This window comes from Rutilus rutilus (assembly GCF_951802725.1).
Source record: "Rutilus rutilus genome assembly, chromosome: 6".
NCBI classification, from domain to species: Eukaryota; Metazoa; Chordata; class Actinopteri; order Cypriniformes; family Leuciscidae; genus Rutilus; species Rutilus rutilus.
In genome coordinates this window covers 19,301,903-19,321,238 of record NC_140214.1, presented here as the reverse complement: position 1 = coordinate 19,321,238, position 19,336 = coordinate 19,301,903, and the positions used below count along the sequence as shown (strand labels likewise).

The following is a 19,336-nucleotide window of genomic DNA, read 5'->3' as shown; positions in this document are numbered from 1 at the left end:
ACAGACTCACGTTATTTAATTTTTAAAAAACCGATGGTTGACCTATCATTCATGCAGCAGTAGTGTCAAATGTACTGGATTGTATTTTGTTGCCTAATCTCATTTCTGTCTGTATGTGTACAGCTCACACTAATGAGAAAATTTTCATTTTCTATAGCAAATGCAGCAAAAGCTGCTGCCACACAAACAAAAGGTGTTGTATGTACTCTGTTATCTGAAAATAACATTGACTCTTCTTACTCCCCATAGAGAATGAAATATTTTGCTTTAGAGGCAGAGAAAGATGTCTGGATGAAATCTGGCTGCAGTATTAAGACATGCGTTTGGTTTAATGTTGATGGCAAACCTTGTTTACCCGAACACCATTATGCTAAATTGATGAACGGGTTGGACCATACATCAAAAGGGGGGATAACAAATGTATGGTTTACTAAGGGGGTCACAACATTTGCTTAAAATTTGATGAAACAAGATGCAGCAGCAGTGGTAAAAGCACTGTTGACTGAAATAGTACCAGGATGGGGAATTCTGAGGAAAATTAGTTCAATGGAACACATTTTGTGAATAAAGCCACCGCACAGGTGGGAAAAATGTTAGGCAGTGACATGAGCAGAATTCAACGATAAAAAATAAATTGGCCAAATGCTGTGAGGACACTGGGCTCAAGTAAAGGCCCTGACAATAGTCCTAATGCATATGAGAATGAGGAAGAGACCCAGTTTAAGCCCTTTTGAGATATTGTTTGGAAGATCCACATTTATGGGAAAGGAAGGGGTTAAACAACGAGTGCCATCAACCGAATTGTGTGAACATGACATGTTGTAAAGAAATGTCTTCTCTCCTGTCTAACATTTGTGTGGAGGTGAAAGTAGCTCAAGGGAGATTTCGTGGTGATAAGGGATCTAAGGAGAAAGAGGTGGATAGGTCCACGTCAGCCGCTGTAGAAAGTTTCCACCCAAAGAGCAAGAAAAGGAATCAAAGGAGAGACCACAGATGTCAGTGGCAACCAATTTGTATGATTTGATACATATGTCTTGACACTCTTTGATACACTACCTCTTGCCAGTGGTAGTGATAGGGCTCCTGGTATTGTTATGTCTACCATGTCTATTCCAATGTGTATCAAGCCTAGTGGAGAGAATGCTGAAACCTAGTGTTGAGTATCAAATATAGAAAAAAGTATAACATTTCCAGACTTATATCCTTGGATGCCTAAGGGACCCCATGACAAAGAAATCAATAATTATGACAGTAGTCTTTCTGAGGACGATGAGAGTGTTGGAAGCAGCAGTCATCCGAGTTACGAGATGGCGTACAAGGACAGGGTATGAAATGAGGGATTTTATTTTAGTTTTAATTTTTTGTATTTTTATAGCTTGCTGAATCAACCAGAGATGCCTATGTCTTGAAAAAACAGCAAAATGCATTTCTTCTTCCTACAGGGTGAAGATATGTTTTGAAACCGAGAGGACTAACATGTCTGATGTAATATGTATGGAAAAATGTATTATATTTGTGAGTGATTAAGAGAATAATCAAAAGGGGGGAATTGTCATGAAGATTGCTTTTATTCATTGTTTTATTGGATTAATTATATTTTTCTATAAGAAATAATGTATTTTCTTAATAAGGTTGAGAAATGTTCAATTGGCTATGATGGCCCTATGTTATCTGTTATGAGTAGAGATATAAAAGAGAGAGGGAGCCTGCCTTTTTTTTGCAAGAAATAAATCATTATAATCACTAACTGAACATTTGTCTCTTATTCAGAATTGTTTATTTTCCACAACAGTATACTTGCAATGTACTTTATACTTGCAATGTAGTTTTTTGCTTTGTCATTATGGTGTATGGAGTGTAGATTGATGTGAAAAAAAAAAAAGTAATTGAAAGTAGTTTAACATAAGGCAGTAAACAAAATGTGAAATAAATGAAGGGGTGCAAATACTTTCACAAGGCACTGTATATAATTTCAGGTGAAAATATGGTCTGAAAAAAATATAGTATCATGTAATTGAAAATTCATAAAAATTATTCACAGAATGATAAGGCTCCTTAGGGAAAGGATGTGAAAATATACTTTTAATATATATAAAAAAACATTCTGCTGGAACATAGCAGAAATTATGCTTTAAATGTAGAAATCTGCAAATTGTTAAATTGCAATGAACAAGAACATACATTCTGTATGTATTTATTAATCGTTGTTAACATTTATAAAAATACAGTTCATTTTAGCTCATTTACTTTCGAATTGTGTGTACAAGTCAATTATCCTCTGCCACCCTATCAGTCCTATCACCAACACCCCTGTGTATGGATGTAACTACATAATGAAAAGCCTAATAAATGAGTATTTCCTTGCCCACTCACTTGCGGAAATACCAGTGACCATCGGAGAGAAATATCAGACATCCTTATCAATGGAATGAGAGAAGCAGGGAATCACATTCAAATGTCATCAGACTGATTCTAAATACATTCACTTGTTCCTCTGGCCTGAGGGAAAAAGGGATTCTCTCAATTGTCAGTGATAGTCAAATCAGGAATGAGCTCACATTAGAGTTCGGGCTTTAGCTCACATCGGCTGCAGAAATATATTTACAGTAGGAAGTGTTTTTGACCGTAGATATCCATTTAAATATAGCAAATAATGCTGCTTATTATCAGAATATCCTGACTACAAAAAAGAGTTAAAAAAGATAGGAAAGAATCATGATTTTTTTTCTCTCTTTAATTTTGTGAAAGTGATGAAATGATCAAAATGACATTTACGTAATCTTACTTCAAACAGAGATACCAGTGTTACTAAACTAAACTGTCACAGCCTAACAACAACCTGGAACTTGTACTGACAGTTCAGTGAATAAAAGCCAACAAGTGACGCTTGTCTGTTAGATAACTCCACTTCCAGCCTAAATACCACAAAGCAATAATGAGCCCCTTGTACAAACTCAAAAAGTATACAGCATATCCCTAATTAGAGATGACAGCATTGGTTGATTGGTCAGTGTGTAGCAGCTCATTGTAAGGTGTTCGTGATGTGCTTTCACTGGAATCTGTTGTATCAGTTATTAATTATGCACTGACGATTATTTTGATTTTGCTTTGAGAAATCTCTACCTTATTTAGCTCTGTGGGTGTTTGCAGCAAAAGTCTTAAGAACAATCTAAGTTTCGTTATCATAAAAAATAATTTAACAAAAAAATGTTTTATAAAATGGGGAAAAAAAAGGAAAATCCAGTTTATATCACAGTATTTGCGTTACTGCCCTGTTATCTCAGTAATGTTGGTTTGGCAACTCATTAGCCTACAATGACACACGAAAAGCAGACCGCTTTTCCCCCTGTGAGGCTCCCCCAAATTCCCTCTGACTAATAGGCTCAGACCTGCTCTGTTAACTCCCCTGAAAATGAACAAGCATGAGAGATCACAGATCCACAATCAATCCTGTTCCCTTTACCAGGAAATTACACTCCCACCACGCTCATTTGGATGATACCATTACATTGCCAATGTGATGATGTCACAGACATTTTTCAAAAGAGCAGATATCCTATGAGGAAAATCCTAAGCATCCGTGTGACGGAAGAGAAAAACCGATGACTGTACTGTTCACCAGACAGAGGACTTTAGAATCACATCTGTATAAACAGTTCAAAAAACATTCCAGACTATTTATCTTTTTTAAATGAAATGGTTCACTATCATTGTTCAGTTTGAATAGATGATTCACTAAAATCATTCTTGATGACTAGTAAACTCCTAATCACACGGTAACTACTGTTGGTTCCTGTGACTTCATTCTCTACTATTTAAAAAATAATAAGAAAACAATTCCCGAAAATAACCTTCATCTTCGCAGTTACTCATTCAGGCTCCATTTTGCTCTTCGCTGGCCTCAGTCAAAGCAATATAATAAACAAAAATACATAGTAAAGAGCACTCCAACTATTCTATTTATATTCTGTTTAACTCGCTTTAATACATTAATTGTTCTGATTTTTACAAAGTATTATTGTTCTTACAGAACTTGACTTACAAATTTGTAAATATTTTTTTTTAAAGCAAGACTCCATTAGTGTCAGTGAAGACTTACACTGTTACCATATACATATATATATACAGTAGTCTACATTTGAAGTGGATCAAAAAAGTGAATCAAAGTTGTCATTAGACAAGAACGGGTATTGTTCAAAATTCATGTATAACTTTGATGAAAGGTTTTGATCCAGTTCAAATGTTGACTACTGTATATATATATAAACATATGAAGAGTTCAGATGCAAAAGCCTCTAAGTGCCATCTGAAATTTTCTTATAGAATTATTTTTATCAAGCTCATATATTTAAGTTCAGTAATTTCACTTAAATGGCAATGAAAATGACCTATTAATTGTCATTTAAGTGAAATTACTGAACTTAAATATACATATGTAGCCTATATAGATATACTTTCTATTCATTCAAAAAATCTTGATCATAATCATTAAGCAGTAGAACTGTTTTCAACACTGATAACAATAAGAAATTATTCTTGAGCAGCAAATCATCATATTAGAATGATTTCTGAAGGATCATGTGACACTGAAGACTGTTGTAATGGTGCTGAAAATTCAGCTTTGTCATCACATGAATAAATTACATTTTAAAATATATTAAAATAGAAAACATTTTTGATCAAATAAATGCAGCTTTGCATTAAAAAAAGTCTTACTGCCCCCAAACTGTGTAGATTAGTAGTTTACTGCTTTGCTGAGAAAGTGTCTGCAACGAACATGAATGTGAATGTAATGTAACTGCTTACATGACATTACTGTACTTCCCTCTAGTGGACAGATCAGTATTCAATCGCAAACTACCATAAATGGTGAAGTGTGTCATGTACATACTTTTCTTATACCAAACACAGTCTGTTGACAATTTCGAAGAGAACTTCATTATTCAAACAATATCTGAAGTCAAACAATATACATTTACAAAGTAGTCTAATTAAAATACATGACAGCATTTCAAAATATATTACTTTAATAAGAACATTTGTTTTAAATAAAGTTAAATAAAGTTAACAAAACAATGAAGACAAACTTTACGTTTTCTAAAGCTAACTGCATGAAAAAGTTGTCTTTTGAAAACAATCTTACCCAGCACAGCAGGATACAACCAATAAATCAAAACATACAATTTTAATAGAACTAGATAGAGCTTCACATAAAAGATAAAGTGATTATGTCAAGTTATTTCTTGTTTTAACTACACAAAATGTGGGTCTATCTATAAAACCAGTGCTTAAACCTTAACCCATAAAGCATTTCTTTGTGTAATTCAAAATTACCTTTAAGATCATGTAATATGATCAACACACTGCATATAATCTGTACATATTCGTAAATATGACATTTATCAGAATAGTCCTATACACCACACCCAGCTACAAAATTCAACTTAAAATGGCTTATTAGGGGACAAGGACCAAAGGTGCAGGGCATAGTTTTGTTTTAAAAGAAACTCTAGTTTTTAAGTATACAGATAAAATCTTCACGTACAAATGTGCCCTGTTCGAATTTCACAGTGCATAACCAAGCAAGGAAAAGATAGACATCTGTCTCTGCTTTTGATTATTGATCCATTACACTACAGTAGTTTTCCTTTAAAGGGGTCATGACATGAATGTCTTTTAAATTATTTTAATATGTTCCTCGAGGTTCACTTATAATGTTAATAAAGTGTTTTGCACAAAAAACAAAACAAAAAACACAAATATATATATATATGTGGAAAAATGATTATTCTCAACCTTCATTCTGACCCTGAAATGACAATTTTTTAAGGGGCGGCTCCTTTAAGGCTTGTCAATAAACGGCCAGTTTTGATTGGTTAACGTCATTGCATAGGAAACAGTATCAACACCCACTGCACGCGAGTAAGTGTTTTGAAAAAATTATTCATTACACTGTGCCTCGTCTACAAAAGAAAATGTTTCAAACAAATATATAACCCTCTGACATAATCCAGGACACCATTAAAATAAACCATCTGTTTCTGATGCTGAGATCTGTACAGAGACGCAAATCAGCTGTTTACTGGACGCCTCAGAGCGAACCTTCTTTCACTCTTCCATTTGTCCTGTTGTCAACAGACACAAGCACGTAGAGTAGGCCTATGTCAGAAAGTGAACGGGCATATGTATTCTGTATCCAGTGTAGACAGCATCAGTGATTATAATGGGGCCTATGGTGCGGTGATGTGTAACTATTTAGCGATTTCTTGCTCTGTAGGCAGTCATATGCAAATATATTTGCCCATGTGACGTCCCAGGTCACCCAATATCAGAACAAGCCATTTGAGCTTGATTTGTTTATAATGAGGAGGACATTTCAAGCTATGAAACTTTTTTAGGATGTTTTAATGGTACAAAAACCTCTATGTCAAAATATCAATGCAAATTTGATTTCTCATGTCATGATCCCTTTATTTCCAAACCCACATGAAGATATTATTGCAAAAAACGGAAAAAAAACCCTTAGAAGCTTATGAAAGAAAACATTACAACGTAAATCAAATAACCAAAATGACACAAAAAAAAAAAGAAAAAAAAAAGCTCCACATCTTGATTCCATCAAAATATACTTGCCGGGTGGGTTACATTCCTGCAGTTTTATACACTTCTTGCAGTCAGCAGAAGTGTATGCCTAATCCATACATAAATCACCATCCCAGGGTCTGCTGGTTCAGTCTTAACCCAAAGACTGTCATAAAGTACTTGATGCACTTGGAAAAGTTTGTTTATTTATCAAAATGGTGTTGATACTAGCATGTATCATCTGTAAAAAAAAAAGAAAGAAGAAAAAAAAAGAAATAAGTATACAGAGCAAAGAAACCTAAGTTATTTGATCATATCTGTTTTAATACACACTCGCATGAAAAGAAGTTATTGAGAAGATAATGGGATACACTCACCATGATACCACCACTTAGTTTTCTTTGGATTCTTATTACATGTCTTTACATAAAACGAGTTATCTGGAGGACGTCGCTGAAACAACGACAACAAAAACAGCTCATTAGACAACCATAATGAATTTCACTTATACCTTTGTCAATTTGGTTAACTAAAAAGTTACGTTTACCTTTTCTTTGCAGCTTGACAGCATGCTAATAATGCTTAAACAAACAGATTGCACAGACAGAGCTGGTGACCAGTCTTCCGTTAAAATAGATAAACAGATGTGACCGTTGCTATAAACGTGCGGATGGATGGGTATATTCTCTCCGGTGAACATTACCTATAGAAACAATATTTATTAGCAACAAGCATTCAGCTTTGATACAAAAAGACCATATATAAGAAGATTCACAATTTACCTGAGGTGAATCAAAAGGATATCGACCACTGAATTTGAACAGGAGTTGAAACTTCTCTCCTTCATAAAGAGTACCTGGAGCACCATCCATATCTATAAACCACCTGGACAAATACAAGAATAAAATCATTGATTCATTGCTTTGACTGAAATAAATATAAATGTACCCATTAAATACAGAAATGAACTGGTTTAAAGGGTTAGTTCACCTAGAAATGAAAATTCTGTCATCATTTACTCACCCTCATGTCATTGTTTCAAACTCATAAAACACGAATTAATTTTTTTTTAATGAAACCCGTGAGATTTCTGTCCCTCCATTGAAAGTCCTTTCCACCAAAACTTTGATGATTCAAAAAGTTTAAAAAAACACATGCAACAATAAATAAGGTTTGGTCATGCAAGTATGTTTACCATATTTGATGTGCTCAATGTATGCGTGCAGGTCAATTTTTATAAGTGAATAAAAGCCTAAATTAAATCTGTTTATAAAGCAATCATTTCTCTTTAGAAATGTTCTTTCAAAGGAAGGACAGAAATTGTTCAGGTTTTATTAAAAATATTTTCATTTGCTTTCGAAAAGATGATGTCTTATGGGTTTAGAACGTCATGAGGGTGAGTAAACTACAGCATTTTCATTTTTGTGTGAACTGTCCATTTAAAGTCGAAAATGAAATTAACAGATTATTTCTTACATATAAAATCGGACAACTGAAAAAATTATATAGGTTTTGAGACATGGCCATTGCTCAAAACAAGTGGAGGAAGATAAACGTGAGCTTGCAGGGGTGGGGTTTAAGTGGACTAAATGATTGGAGAATCTGACAAACGTCACCAGAGAGAAGTCTGTTGTTTTCACCGGAAGATCCAGTTATGACATTTGGATTAAACATTACAAGGTCAAATAAAAAAAAGAAACATGCACAGATTAATTGTTCACAATAAGCTCTTTAGCATGCATTTAGAAAACAGATTCATTTTCATGTCAACAACTTTAAGGAAAGGTTGCAAACTGTCCAAATATAACCCAACTGAACTGACTGCTTGATCTTGCACATTTACACATCTCACAACTTACTCAGTGATTGTGTTCTGTACACTTCTCTCATTTAGTGTCATTCCAGGAGGTGGATCACTTTGTAATGCCATCAACTCCTTTTGTAATCGCTTCTGGGAAGTGAAAATAACTTGGGTTAAGGCACAACTGAAAGTAAAAACAGGACAGCCTTCCTAAAATATGAATCTAAACTATTAATACATGATTTTAATTCGCTGTGCGTGGTTTTAAACCATTCGCCTAAATGAAATTCTAATGTCTGAAAAATACAACTAACGTTAGCAAGCAGACCGCTAACAACGAGCTAGTCAAACAAACCATTTGCAGTGCTATAGAAACTAGCGATTAAGCACCATTACAATTGTTTACAGCTCCGGAAGAACTCTGCTACATAATAATTCCCGTTTCACATCCCGTTTATTATAAGTATCGTCTTCCACCGCTACAACTGTGATGTGACAGTACAGAGTTTGTTGGGCTGTCAGACTGACTGAACGTTAGCTTACAAAGTAAGCAAATGTGCGTACGAATGAAACAGCTGACTGTCCTGTGTTCAGATCACCACAGGCAGGAACACAGGACGAAACCCGGTACGTGTCACAGCTAAATGCGAAAAATGGTTTACATTGTTATTTGAAAATAGTTGCTTGTGTATGTAGGGAGATATTCACCTGCATAGACGCCATGATGGAAAGCCCCTGTAGAGAGGCGATTGGCCGAATGACGTCTAATCAGGTTTTTCACGGAACCGCAATGCAACAACATTCAGTTTGTTTGAAACAGGGGGAGGCACTACAGGTGAAAATGCCTAACGTCCTCTTTTACAGGCTAACATTTTGTAAAATACTCCTTTTAATAAGAAACTACAAAACAATTGTGTTGTAACGTGATGTGCAAACTACGCATGCATCATTTAAATGGGGAGAAAGAAGCGTATTGCTATAGGCCTACTTTACTCTAGCGAATATTACTCATGGTGGGGTTATTTTTGAATGTCAGTTTATTATATTATGTACATACCTTGAATTAATCTAGCATTCCTTCAGTTATAGCGCAGGGGAAAAAAAAGACTGGGTGTATATGGGGTAAGTTAACGTGGTGGAACCTGCCCTTAAACATTTTCAGCTAGCCATTTTAGCTAAATGTAAACTGGAAAAAAGAAAAATGTTAAACGGTTACACTAAAATGTCACACTGTTGTTGTGACCAATAATATATTATTTTAAATACATATTTATATAATGTTATACATACAATTTAAATATTTAATATAGGCCTATTAATTAGGTACATCATTGGATATTTTATTAAAGTTTGATAACCTCCCTTTGCTATTATAGTAAACCTATCTAGACTTATCCCTTGGTGTTATTAACTTTCAAAAATATTTGTAGATGCAGTCATCCATGGAGAACAGAAAAACAACGTTCAATTTAAACCCTTATTTTGGAGAATTCACTATTTGAAAATATAAAGGTTTAAGTGCACATAATCTCCACAAAGCAGAATTAAACGAATGAACAAAATATTTTCAAGAACAACTGAATTTATTCATTAAACAACTGATGAATGATTACTGCGGACAATTACAAGACTTCTGTCTGATGAATCCACATGCAGAAAAGGTATGACAAATCTACAAAATATATCGTTTAGGTATGTACCTATGAAGTTGGTTCACAACCCGCCATAAAACCAAAAGAAGAAGAACTGAATTTTGAACTTAAGACAAAATACATTGTAAAACTACATGTCTGTCTGGTTGACTCTAGTCATGAAAACATTTCATAGGAATTTATCACTCCAGGCAACTTTATTTTGCAATACAGAAATTATGTAAGTTAATACTGGGTCAAAGCTTAAAACAATAAAGTAAAATAAAATAACTTTATTTTTAAAGCAATTACAGGTTAAATAGAACAAGTGACCAAAAACTGTTATACCTCTTATTCAGCACAGCATACCTCTGTTTGCAAACTTAAAGTATTTAAAAGCAATAAAATAAACCAATAATAATTTGCTTTTCATATTTATTCTGCAGCCAGACGTGTATATGAGTGTTTCTTTTTTTATGTTTAACAATCTAAGAAGTTGGCAGCCATCAGAAGCTCCAGCGCTATCTCTGGGGCAATAGGAAATTCTGGGATTTCTGTTGAACTATTAGTATAGCGGACTTTGTATGTAAAGTACATGCACACTTTGGAAAGAACGTGAGATGGGATCTCTCGAAAGTTGACTTCATTCGTTTCATTCTCAGCAAACTGGCCTGAAAAACAAAGATAATGTAATGTTACTATCACCTTAAAGCTTCAATGAGATAAAACACAAATAAAGAACATGTAAAATGTCACATTTAAAGAATATGTGGAATAACTACTGTTGGACAAAATTCAGGAAGATCCTATTTTTAGATGCAATTCGAATTTTATTCATTCCCTTTGGTAACTAATACTCACCAGGACCACTAAGCATAGCTTTGATTGTTCCAGATGTCAGAGCATGTTCTCTCTTCACAATAAACTCATGGCCATCAGAGGAGATTAATTTCACATACATGGCATCTGGCCCTTCGCAGCCACCATAGGTCTTTTCTTCTCCATCTAAAATGTATTAATTTGATCATACACTCAAACTACCAACATAACATACACAGAAACATATCATACAGATATCTAAGTAATGTAGGCTATGGTTTATTCTCCCAATAACACAAATGACTAGGTCTAGAAGTAGTTAATTCATTTGTTTAAAAAAAAAAAAACGTAGAAAACCTTACCCATTTTTACTGCCTTCCCTTGTCTCTCTCTCTCTGAAATATAAAGAGAAATTAACAGTTAACACGTAATAATGTAGCGTTAGTAATAAAAAGGGCAGCTGAAACCAAACAAGTGTGTGTGTGTGTGTGTGTGATCTGATTAATATTGAAACTGATATTGAACTGACATTTTTATTAATATTAGGCACAAAAATAAAAACGATCCACGATTCCTGATGCAGTCTGGGTCATGCATGTAACGTTAGAGCAGTAAATCATAGGCAATGAGTTTCCTTCCCAGTTAGCTCAAGCAGCACTATGTACAAATCGTATTTTTCCAAAACATATTTCAGGAGACAGAATTCGCACGAATCAAGATTAAATAATCATAATTAAATACAAGATATATTATCTCACCTCACTAAGATTGAGCTGTTCAGGGCAGTTTTTTTCTGTTTTCTCACCGATAAGCTTCTGGCAACTGCTTCTGTTGTCAGTGCGGACAACAGGAAACAATTGTCAGGCAGAGAATTCATGCACTTCCGTTACAGATATTACAAACGTAGAGTCCTCCTCAATATGCTTTAATAATTAATATCACATTAGAATCGCATGCTTTGGTTGAATTGACACTAAAGTGTGATGTGAAAGATATATACTTCTTCACATCTGTGAGGTTTTTGTACAGTTCATCATCGATTACGAATCTTTAACTCGCACGTGTGTGCTCACGCATCAAATTGCTTCCGGTGCGTTGTCATTTTGCTATCTAAGGAAGTGGGAAAACTCCACATGATAAAATGTATCAGATTGGGATTTTGCATGGGTTGCGGCGTCTGTCAAAAAACCAAGAACAGATCATCAGAAAAATCCAAGTCGGTGTTCGTCCGGTATCACACAGCAGTGGGAGTTTTTGCCACACTCATGCTGTAGTTTTAAAGGGGCAGGATAATTTGCTGCATGTGAACCGAAGGTCATTTTTGAAAGCCCATGCAAAAAAGGTACATAGTAGATTGCGTTTAAATATGCCGTTTGCTTGCTGTTTACCTTAATGTAAATGGTACGATTGATTCTGTACATTGTTTATACCTGGACAGCTTTCATCATTAATTTGGCTTAGCACAGAAGAACATGGATCCTGTGTATAAACATAAAATGTTCAATTTAAATATTGGTTTATTTTGTTTTGAGCAATTATATATATATATCAGAAAATGTGGAAATTGTCCTGCATGTGCTTTTAAAAAAGTATGGGCTTTTTTCATAAATTATTTTATTATAATGAGGTGTTCCTGAAAATCTGTTACAGTTGCGACATCTCAAATGAACTATAATTAAAATACAAATTCATTTCTTTTAATGTAAATTAAAAAACAATCTTTTTACTTTTAATTTTATGTCTAAAAATGTTTAATGTCTACACTGAATTGAGAAGCAGTTACAGTATCTCAGTGTTCAAAAGTGTTACACTTAAAAGGTTTGTTCACCCAAAAATAAAAATTCGGTCATCATTTGCTCACCCTTATGCCGTTCCAAACCTGCAAGGCTTGACCTCATCTTGGAAACGCAAATAAAGATATTTTAATGAAATCTGAGATATTTCTGTCCCTCCACTGACACAGTCTCCGCATAATTATCACGTTGACGCTTCAAAAAGTTACACGTGAATAAAATAAAAGCCTGAATTCAATCTGTTCATCATATAAAGCTATCGAGTCTCTTCAGAAAATTTTGACTTTTAGTTTTACAATCTCTTTATGAACTTTTTTTCTGGGTGAACTAACCCTTTAATTGCTTTGTTTGTTTGTACTTTAGGTTCAGCCATACTGTGCTGTTAGATGGTATACATCCTCACCAGTTCAGCCTGAAGATGGAGAATTAATCTACACAGGCAGTATGGGAAAAGCTGTCCTCGGTAAATTGCCTGCCATGTATAGCACATACATAATTTATACTTGTAAAACACAACGTGAACTTCCAAACTGATATAGCTATCAGTTGTTGCCATGATTTTTTTTTAATGTTAGCTTCTAAAACCTAACCTAATGATCTAAATCTGCTCCTTTGTTGTAGGTGTGAAGTTTTTCTCCTACTCCAGCAGTATGTTCAGTCTCTGTGTGATGCCATATGTCCTCATGAAAACAGGCATTGGTGTGAACAGCTTTGTACTGCAAGTGGCTTTCTGTGGCTTTATAGGTTTCTTCACATTTCTGACTCCTGTTCTCCTCCACTTGATCACCAAAGGCTATGTAGTACGCCTGTACCACAACAAGGAGACCGACATGTACACAGCCATCACTTACAGTGCCCTTCTAGTGGAGAAACGGACTGTTTTCCATCAGAGTGATGTCATTATCCCTGCTGTGAGCAGGATGTTCACTAGTTTTTACGCCAAGAAACACTCGATGCTGGTCAACCCAATGCTTTTTGCTCTGCCCAACGATTACAATCACCTCATGGGTTACGACCGGCCCTTTTCCTTTGATACAGATGACTTGAACAAACCAGATAAAAGTTAACTTTTCCACCAACATTGGATCGATTTAGCTTGGGAAACCAAGATGTATACGTTTCAATGGACTGTTGTTGTGTATTAAATATTTGCAGGAATATGTCATCCAGTATATTTGTGATGTAGAAACGTGTATAAAAGTGTAAATAAATGGACATTTACCATCTGTGCACACTATCTCAATATCCTTCCTGCATCATGATTTTATCTTGTGGCCCAACTTCTGTTTTCTTCCTTATTCTCACAACCATTGACATTTATAGGGGGAACAATCGGTGACCTATCTATCGAAAGGGGATGTTTTAAGAAGTATTTATTAGTGTGACACTATGATCATTTTGATCATTAAAACAAAAAACTGTTGTTATTATTTCAGACGGAGAGATCTCTGCCTACTAGTTTTATTCAGGAAAACGAGTTATGGTGTTTTTGCATGCTTCAGTTTTTATTTTTTGTATTATAGCTTTGCCTTGTGTGTCCTCTGCCTCCGCAGAAAGAAGATTATTATGCTCCTCAGAGTATTGTAGCATTTGGTACAGCTACGAAGGTGAGTTGAATATTTTTTTCTTAAACAATGTGCTGTTATATGATGCTAAATGATTCTGTTTGGTCAGTGCAAAGCCTGTATTAAGATATTACTTTTTAAACTTAATGACTCGTGGTTTAAATCGTTATCAGAAAAAGAGAAGACAGAAACATTTCCACAGATGTTTACATAAAGAAAAGTTTTAAACAACTAATTAGGTCATTTAGCTTATCATATGGAATATGGAGCCCCTAAAGGGAAATATATATGAGATGGGAGGATAAATTATATTTAGTTTCAATGGTTTTCTCTCACAAAAGTATTGCATTCTCCCATGAATCACAATGTTCATTCGCAAAAGCATTGGGTCACACTTTATATTAGGTGTCTTTAACCACTATGTACTTGCATCACACAAAAATGTACTTACTGTGTTTATGTTGTATTGCTATTGAGGTGTGATGTGGGTAAGGGTAGGGACTGGTTTGGTGGTATATGGGTAGGTTAGAGAAGGGGTAAGAGAAGGGTCAACAGTGTATGAAATTAAGCTGTAATTCCATGCAGGTATTTAAAAAAATATATAAGTACAATGTAAAACATGTATGTAAACGATAAGTATTAAATCATTGAATCAAATAATTAAATCAAATGTTAGAACATAATAGTTAAGGATACTGAATATAAAGTGGGACCACATTGAGATTTATTATTTACAATACAAAAGTTTTGCGAGCAAATGCAAAGTTCCTTGGAGGAACGCAAACATTTTGTGAGAGAACGCAAAATCATTGAAATATAATTTTTCCTCCCATCTCATTTCTCCCCCATCACCATGTCCCTTTAGGGGCACCGTATTAGAGCAACCCATGGTGAAGTATCTTGCTCAAGGACACAATGGCTAAAGTTCATGGATCACCTCTTGTGGAGTTTAAACCTGCAGCACTTTGGTTACCTGCTCAGATATCAAACCTCTAGCAACACCACCCATGTGTACTAAGTTTTGCAAAATGATAGAAGGTATTTCACTCTTTATATTAATATTTTTGAGATGTCATTATTCAATGCTCAGTCTCTCTTTAACCAGGGCCGTTGTATTACCTGTCACTGACCGGTTCCCCCTGCTCTCCAAAAGTGGCCTGGCACACTTTAACTTATACAGTAATCCCAAGTAAGTTTATTAAAATGTTATGCTTCTGAATCATTACATTATGTATAAAATCTATGTGTCATGCAACTTGGAATCATGTTTGAGCTTTTTTTTGGCTTTCTAAATTTGAAATGAACTTTATTGTCATTCAGTGTTCACACCTGCTCGTGCTGGATATCATGCTCAAATTTACTTCAAAGGTCAGCTATGGTTAGAGTACACACAACCAGATATTCCTTGTGAGGATGTTAAAGCCTGTTACATCATCAAAGGAGGTACATGTTAAAATATGTTTACTGCACTGCACTTCATCTTTCATTGTGCAGTTGTGGATATTGATTTGAGTGCTTCCTTGTTTCAGAAACACTGCAGGAAACATGTCCATTTTTTTTAAAAAGAAGCAAATTGCCTACTCCTCAGGTGAGATTTCATGACTAATGTTGTACCCATTCTATTATAAATGAGATTTTATAAGTTGTTCCTGTAGCTGAACTGGTATAGCATGACAACACCAAGGTCATGTGTTCGATTCTAAGTGAACATGTATATGAAAACAATTACATGCACTGTTGCTTTGGATGCAAGCACATGACAAATGAAAATATGACATCCTTTGAAAGCTATAAAAAAAAGTTGTATTTATTTTGTTTTCCTTCCCAGGGAGAATATCAGATTTACATGGATGTGAACATTGTCGATGATGTTGAAAGAAGGCTGACAATACGTTTCAACATCACTATAGAAATAAAAGGTACTGGTAGTGAGAAAGGAATTTTTTGAGGAGGGTTGTAGAACAGCAGTTTAACAGCAAGGATAAGATCAATTTACTACTGTTCAAAGGTTTGGTGTTAGTAAGACTTTTTCTTTGGAAGGAATTAATACTTTTATTCAGAAAAAAACACATCCAGTAAGCATTTATAATGTTTCAAAGATTCCAGAAAAATTATGATTGTAACCGACAGCAAAATTAACATAATTTGTTAAGACAGTTAATGTTATAAACAGAAACCTCATTTTATATATTATGTTAAGTGAGAAATGTTATATTTTCCATTCGATTTGTTTTTAATAATATCAAGTGGTCAGAATTGATGGCACCCCTGGTAAATATGATCAAAAATGGCTGTAAAAAATAAATCTGCATTGTTTATCCTTTTGAGCTTTCATAAAAAAATTTGCAAAAAATCTAACCTTTCATTGAAGTAAAAGAATTGAAAGTGGGGGGTAAATCGCATTATGAAATAAATGCTTTTCTCCAAAACACGCTGGCCATAATTATTGGCTCCCTGTTATTAAATACTTTTTGCAACCTCCTTTTGCCAAGATAACAGATCTGAGTCTTCTCCTATAATGCTTGATGAGTTTGGAGAATAACTGACAAGAGATCAGAGACCATTCCTCCGTACAGAATCTAGTCTCCAGATCCTTCTGATTCACAAGTTCATGTTGGTGCTTCTTCTGTTCAGTTCACCCCACTCATTTTCTATAGGGTTCAGTTTAGGGGACTGGGACGGTCATGGCAGAAGCTTCATTTTGTGCTCAGTTACACATTTTTGTGTTGATTTTGATGTTTGTTTTGGACCGTTGTCCTGATGGAAGATCCAACCACGGCCCATTATAAGATTTCTAGCAGAGGCAGTCAGGTTTTGATTTTTTATCTTTTGGTATTTGCTAGAATCCATAATACCATCTGAACAAGATAGATGTCCAGGACCTCCAGCTAAAAAATAGGCCCACAACATGTAAGATCGAGCAGTATATTTAACCGTAGGCATGGGGTACTTTTTATTTCTGTTTGCATTAAACACATCTGGTGGGTTTGCTGCCAAAAAGCCCTTTTTTTGTTTCATCTGACCATAGAATCCGGTCCCTTTTGAAGTTCTAGTCATGTCTGACAGCTGAATATTCTGGAGTTTATTTTTGGAGGAGCGAGGAGGATTTTTCTTGAAACCCTCCCAAACAGCATGTGGTTGTGTAAGGGTTGTTTGATCATTTTTTTTAGGCTTTCTGACCCCCAAGACTCAAGTAATCTCTGCAATTCTCTATCTGTGATCATTGGAGAGTCTTTGGCCACTCAAACTTTCCTCCTCAACATGCATTAAGACAATATAGACACATGTCCTCTTCCTGGCAGATTCGTAACATCTTTAGTTGATCGGAACTACTTAATTATTGCCCTGATGGTCAAAATGGGGGTTTTCAATTCTTTAGCTATTTTCTTACAGTAACTTTCTATTTTGTGATGCTCAACAATCTTTTGCTGCACATCAGAACTATATTCTTTGGTTTTACTCATTGTGATGGATGATTAAGGGAATTTGGCCTTTGTGTTTCCTCATATTTAAACTCATGTGAAACAAGAAGTCATAGCTGGACAATTTCATGTTCCTAGTCACCCTGGTGTGCTAAATAAAGGTAAATATTAATTGGAAAATACTTCAGAGATATTTTACTCGTAAAAAATTCTAGGGGTGCCAATAATTGTGGCTGACGTGTTTTGGAGAAAAACATTTATTTCATAATGTGATTTCCTCCCCAGTTTCAATTATTTTACTTCAATGAAAGGTTCGATTTTTGTGAATTTTTTGAATGAAAGATCAAAAGGATAAACAATGCAAATTAATTTTTTTACAACGGTTTCAGAGTTCGTCTAAAACCCTCCACCTTCCCCAGCTCCACCTGTATAGATCTGCTATGGGTAATTGATAAATGCTGCAGCAATAATCTATAACAACAGCAATAATCAACAGCAATTGTCATGAAATGGTTTTTAGTATGTTTGTGAAGCTGAAACTGTGAAAGTGTAAATAAATGACATTTAAATGACATACCCTCTGCATTCACTACTTTCTGTTTACCAGCACTTCTTTGTCACAAGTACTTACAGAGAGAGAAAAAAAAAACTGATTCATGGTTCAATACCAAAGAGAAGTTTTACAATAATGCGGTGCATTGTTGTTTCCTGATGTTATTAGATCGTGATTTTTTTCATATCCCAGCTTTCAGGAAGAAGATTGATACACTTATATGGTACAAAACTCTTAAGACAGAGCAATTTTGTGGCTTTTTACTTTGTGGTTACTTGGCACAAGCTAAATGGTTCATGTTGCATCTACAGCTAATGAGCTTGCTGCCCAACATGTTTGCAGCACGGTTTCAGAGTTCGTCTAAAACCCTCCACCTTCCCCAGCTCCACCTGTATTGATCTGCTATGAGTAATTGATAAATGCTATTTGTGCAGCAGCAGTGTGTCTTGCATACTCACAGCAGCATATCGGTGTATTTATTGACTGTAGCAAGTTCTTGTACTTGCTCTGCAGCAGCAATAATCTATAACAACAGCAATAATCAACAGCAGCAGCAATTCAGCAGCAGTGTAGCAGATCTATTCCACCAAGACCAAATACATTAATGTTGTCATATTCATTACCATGCTAAAAATCTCCAGTGAGTTGTCATGATGTCAATATATATATATATATATATATATATATATATATATATATATATATATATATATATATATATATATATATATATATATATATATATATATATATATATATTTTTTTTTTTACCAAAATATTTTTTTGTAATTTTTATACTGAATGGTATCGGCTATCCTAAGCCTGATCCTTTATTTTATGTCAGCTGTCACACAGGTGTCATGCAGTAGGTGGCAGTATGCACCTTTAAGTGGGTTTGCTAACCATCGTTAAAAGGATAAGAAGCTCAAATGTGTGTGGCTGCATCTGAAATCGCATTCTATACTACTATATAGTAGGCGAAAAACAGTATGTGACAAAAGAAGTATGTCCAAATTTACAGTACTTATAACAGAGTAGGCAAAAAGTTCCTGGATGACCTACTTCTTCCGGCAAGATTCTGAAGTGTGCATATGATGGACACCATTATATGAGAACTGAACTGAGCTGGACGTTGACATCACGGTTTTCTCCAGAGCGGCTATATATATA

General features: G+C 34.8%; 4 protein-coding genes across 6 annotated transcripts; 2 read left to right on the top strand and 2 right to left on the bottom strand.

The window, feature by feature from the left end:
• Window positions 1-4,922: 4,922 nt before the first annotated feature.
• ube2wa (ubiquitin conjugating enzyme E2 Wa) lies at window positions 4,923-9,178 on the bottom strand. Its single transcript, XM_084411743.1, has 6 exons — window positions 9,092-9,178; window positions 8,442-8,533; window positions 7,365-7,467; window positions 7,130-7,285; window positions 6,960-7,035; window positions 4,923-6,823 (listed from the first exon to the last, which is right to left on the bottom strand). Exons 1-6 carry the CDS (start codon window positions 9,104-9,106, stop codon window positions 6,810-6,812), a joined length of 456 nt encoding a protein of 151 aa, XP_084267869.1. The 5' UTR covers window positions 9,107-9,178; the 3' UTR covers window positions 4,923-6,809.
• A 769-nt stretch (window positions 9,179-9,947) lies between these two features.
• On the bottom strand, window positions 9,948-11,685 carry elocb (elongin C paralog b). Of its 2 annotated transcripts, none has more exons than XM_084411741.1 (4): window positions 11,592-11,685; window positions 11,196-11,230; window positions 10,876-11,019; window positions 9,948-10,685 (listed from the first exon to the last, which is right to left on the bottom strand). In XM_084411741.1, the coding sequence occupies exons 2-4, from the start codon at window positions 11,197-11,199 to the stop codon at window positions 10,495-10,497; spliced, it is 339 nt and encodes a 112-aa protein (XP_084267867.1). In that variant the 5' UTR covers window positions 11,200-11,230; window positions 11,592-11,685; the 3' UTR covers window positions 9,948-10,494. The 2 variants fall into 2 exon arrangements, with proteins under 2 accessions (XP_084267867.1, XP_084267868.1); XM_084411742.1 differs by having other exon boundaries at window positions 11,196-11,226.
• Window positions 11,686-11,850: 165 nt separating this feature from the next.
• Window positions 11,851-13,858, top strand: tmem70 (transmembrane protein 70). Its single transcript, XM_084411738.1, has 3 exons — window positions 11,851-12,175; window positions 12,990-13,089; window positions 13,248-13,858. The coding sequence occupies exons 1-3, from the start codon at window positions 11,975-11,977 to the stop codon at window positions 13,691-13,693; spliced, it is 747 nt and encodes a 248-aa protein (XP_084267864.1). The 5' UTR covers window positions 11,851-11,974; the 3' UTR covers window positions 13,694-13,858.
• Window positions 13,859-13,929: 71 nt separating this feature from the next.
• On the top strand, window positions 13,930-18,186 carry LOC311292166 (uncharacterized protein). 2 transcript variants are annotated; one of them, XM_084411740.1, is made up of 6 exons: window positions 13,974-14,233; window positions 15,057-15,202; window positions 15,297-15,380; window positions 15,512-15,634; window positions 15,721-15,779; window positions 16,020-18,180. In XM_084411740.1, the coding sequence occupies exons 2-6, from the start codon at window positions 15,199-15,201 to the stop codon at window positions 16,137-16,139; spliced, it is 390 nt and encodes a 129-aa protein (XP_084267866.1). In that variant the 5' UTR covers window positions 13,974-14,233; window positions 15,057-15,198; the 3' UTR covers window positions 16,140-18,180. The 2 variants fall into 2 exon arrangements, with proteins under 2 accessions (XP_084267865.1, XP_084267866.1); XM_084411739.1 differs by lacking the exon at window positions 15,057-15,202 and having other exon boundaries at window positions 13,930-14,233; window positions 16,020-18,186.
• The last annotated feature ends 1,150 nt before the right edge of the window (window positions 18,187-19,336 follow it).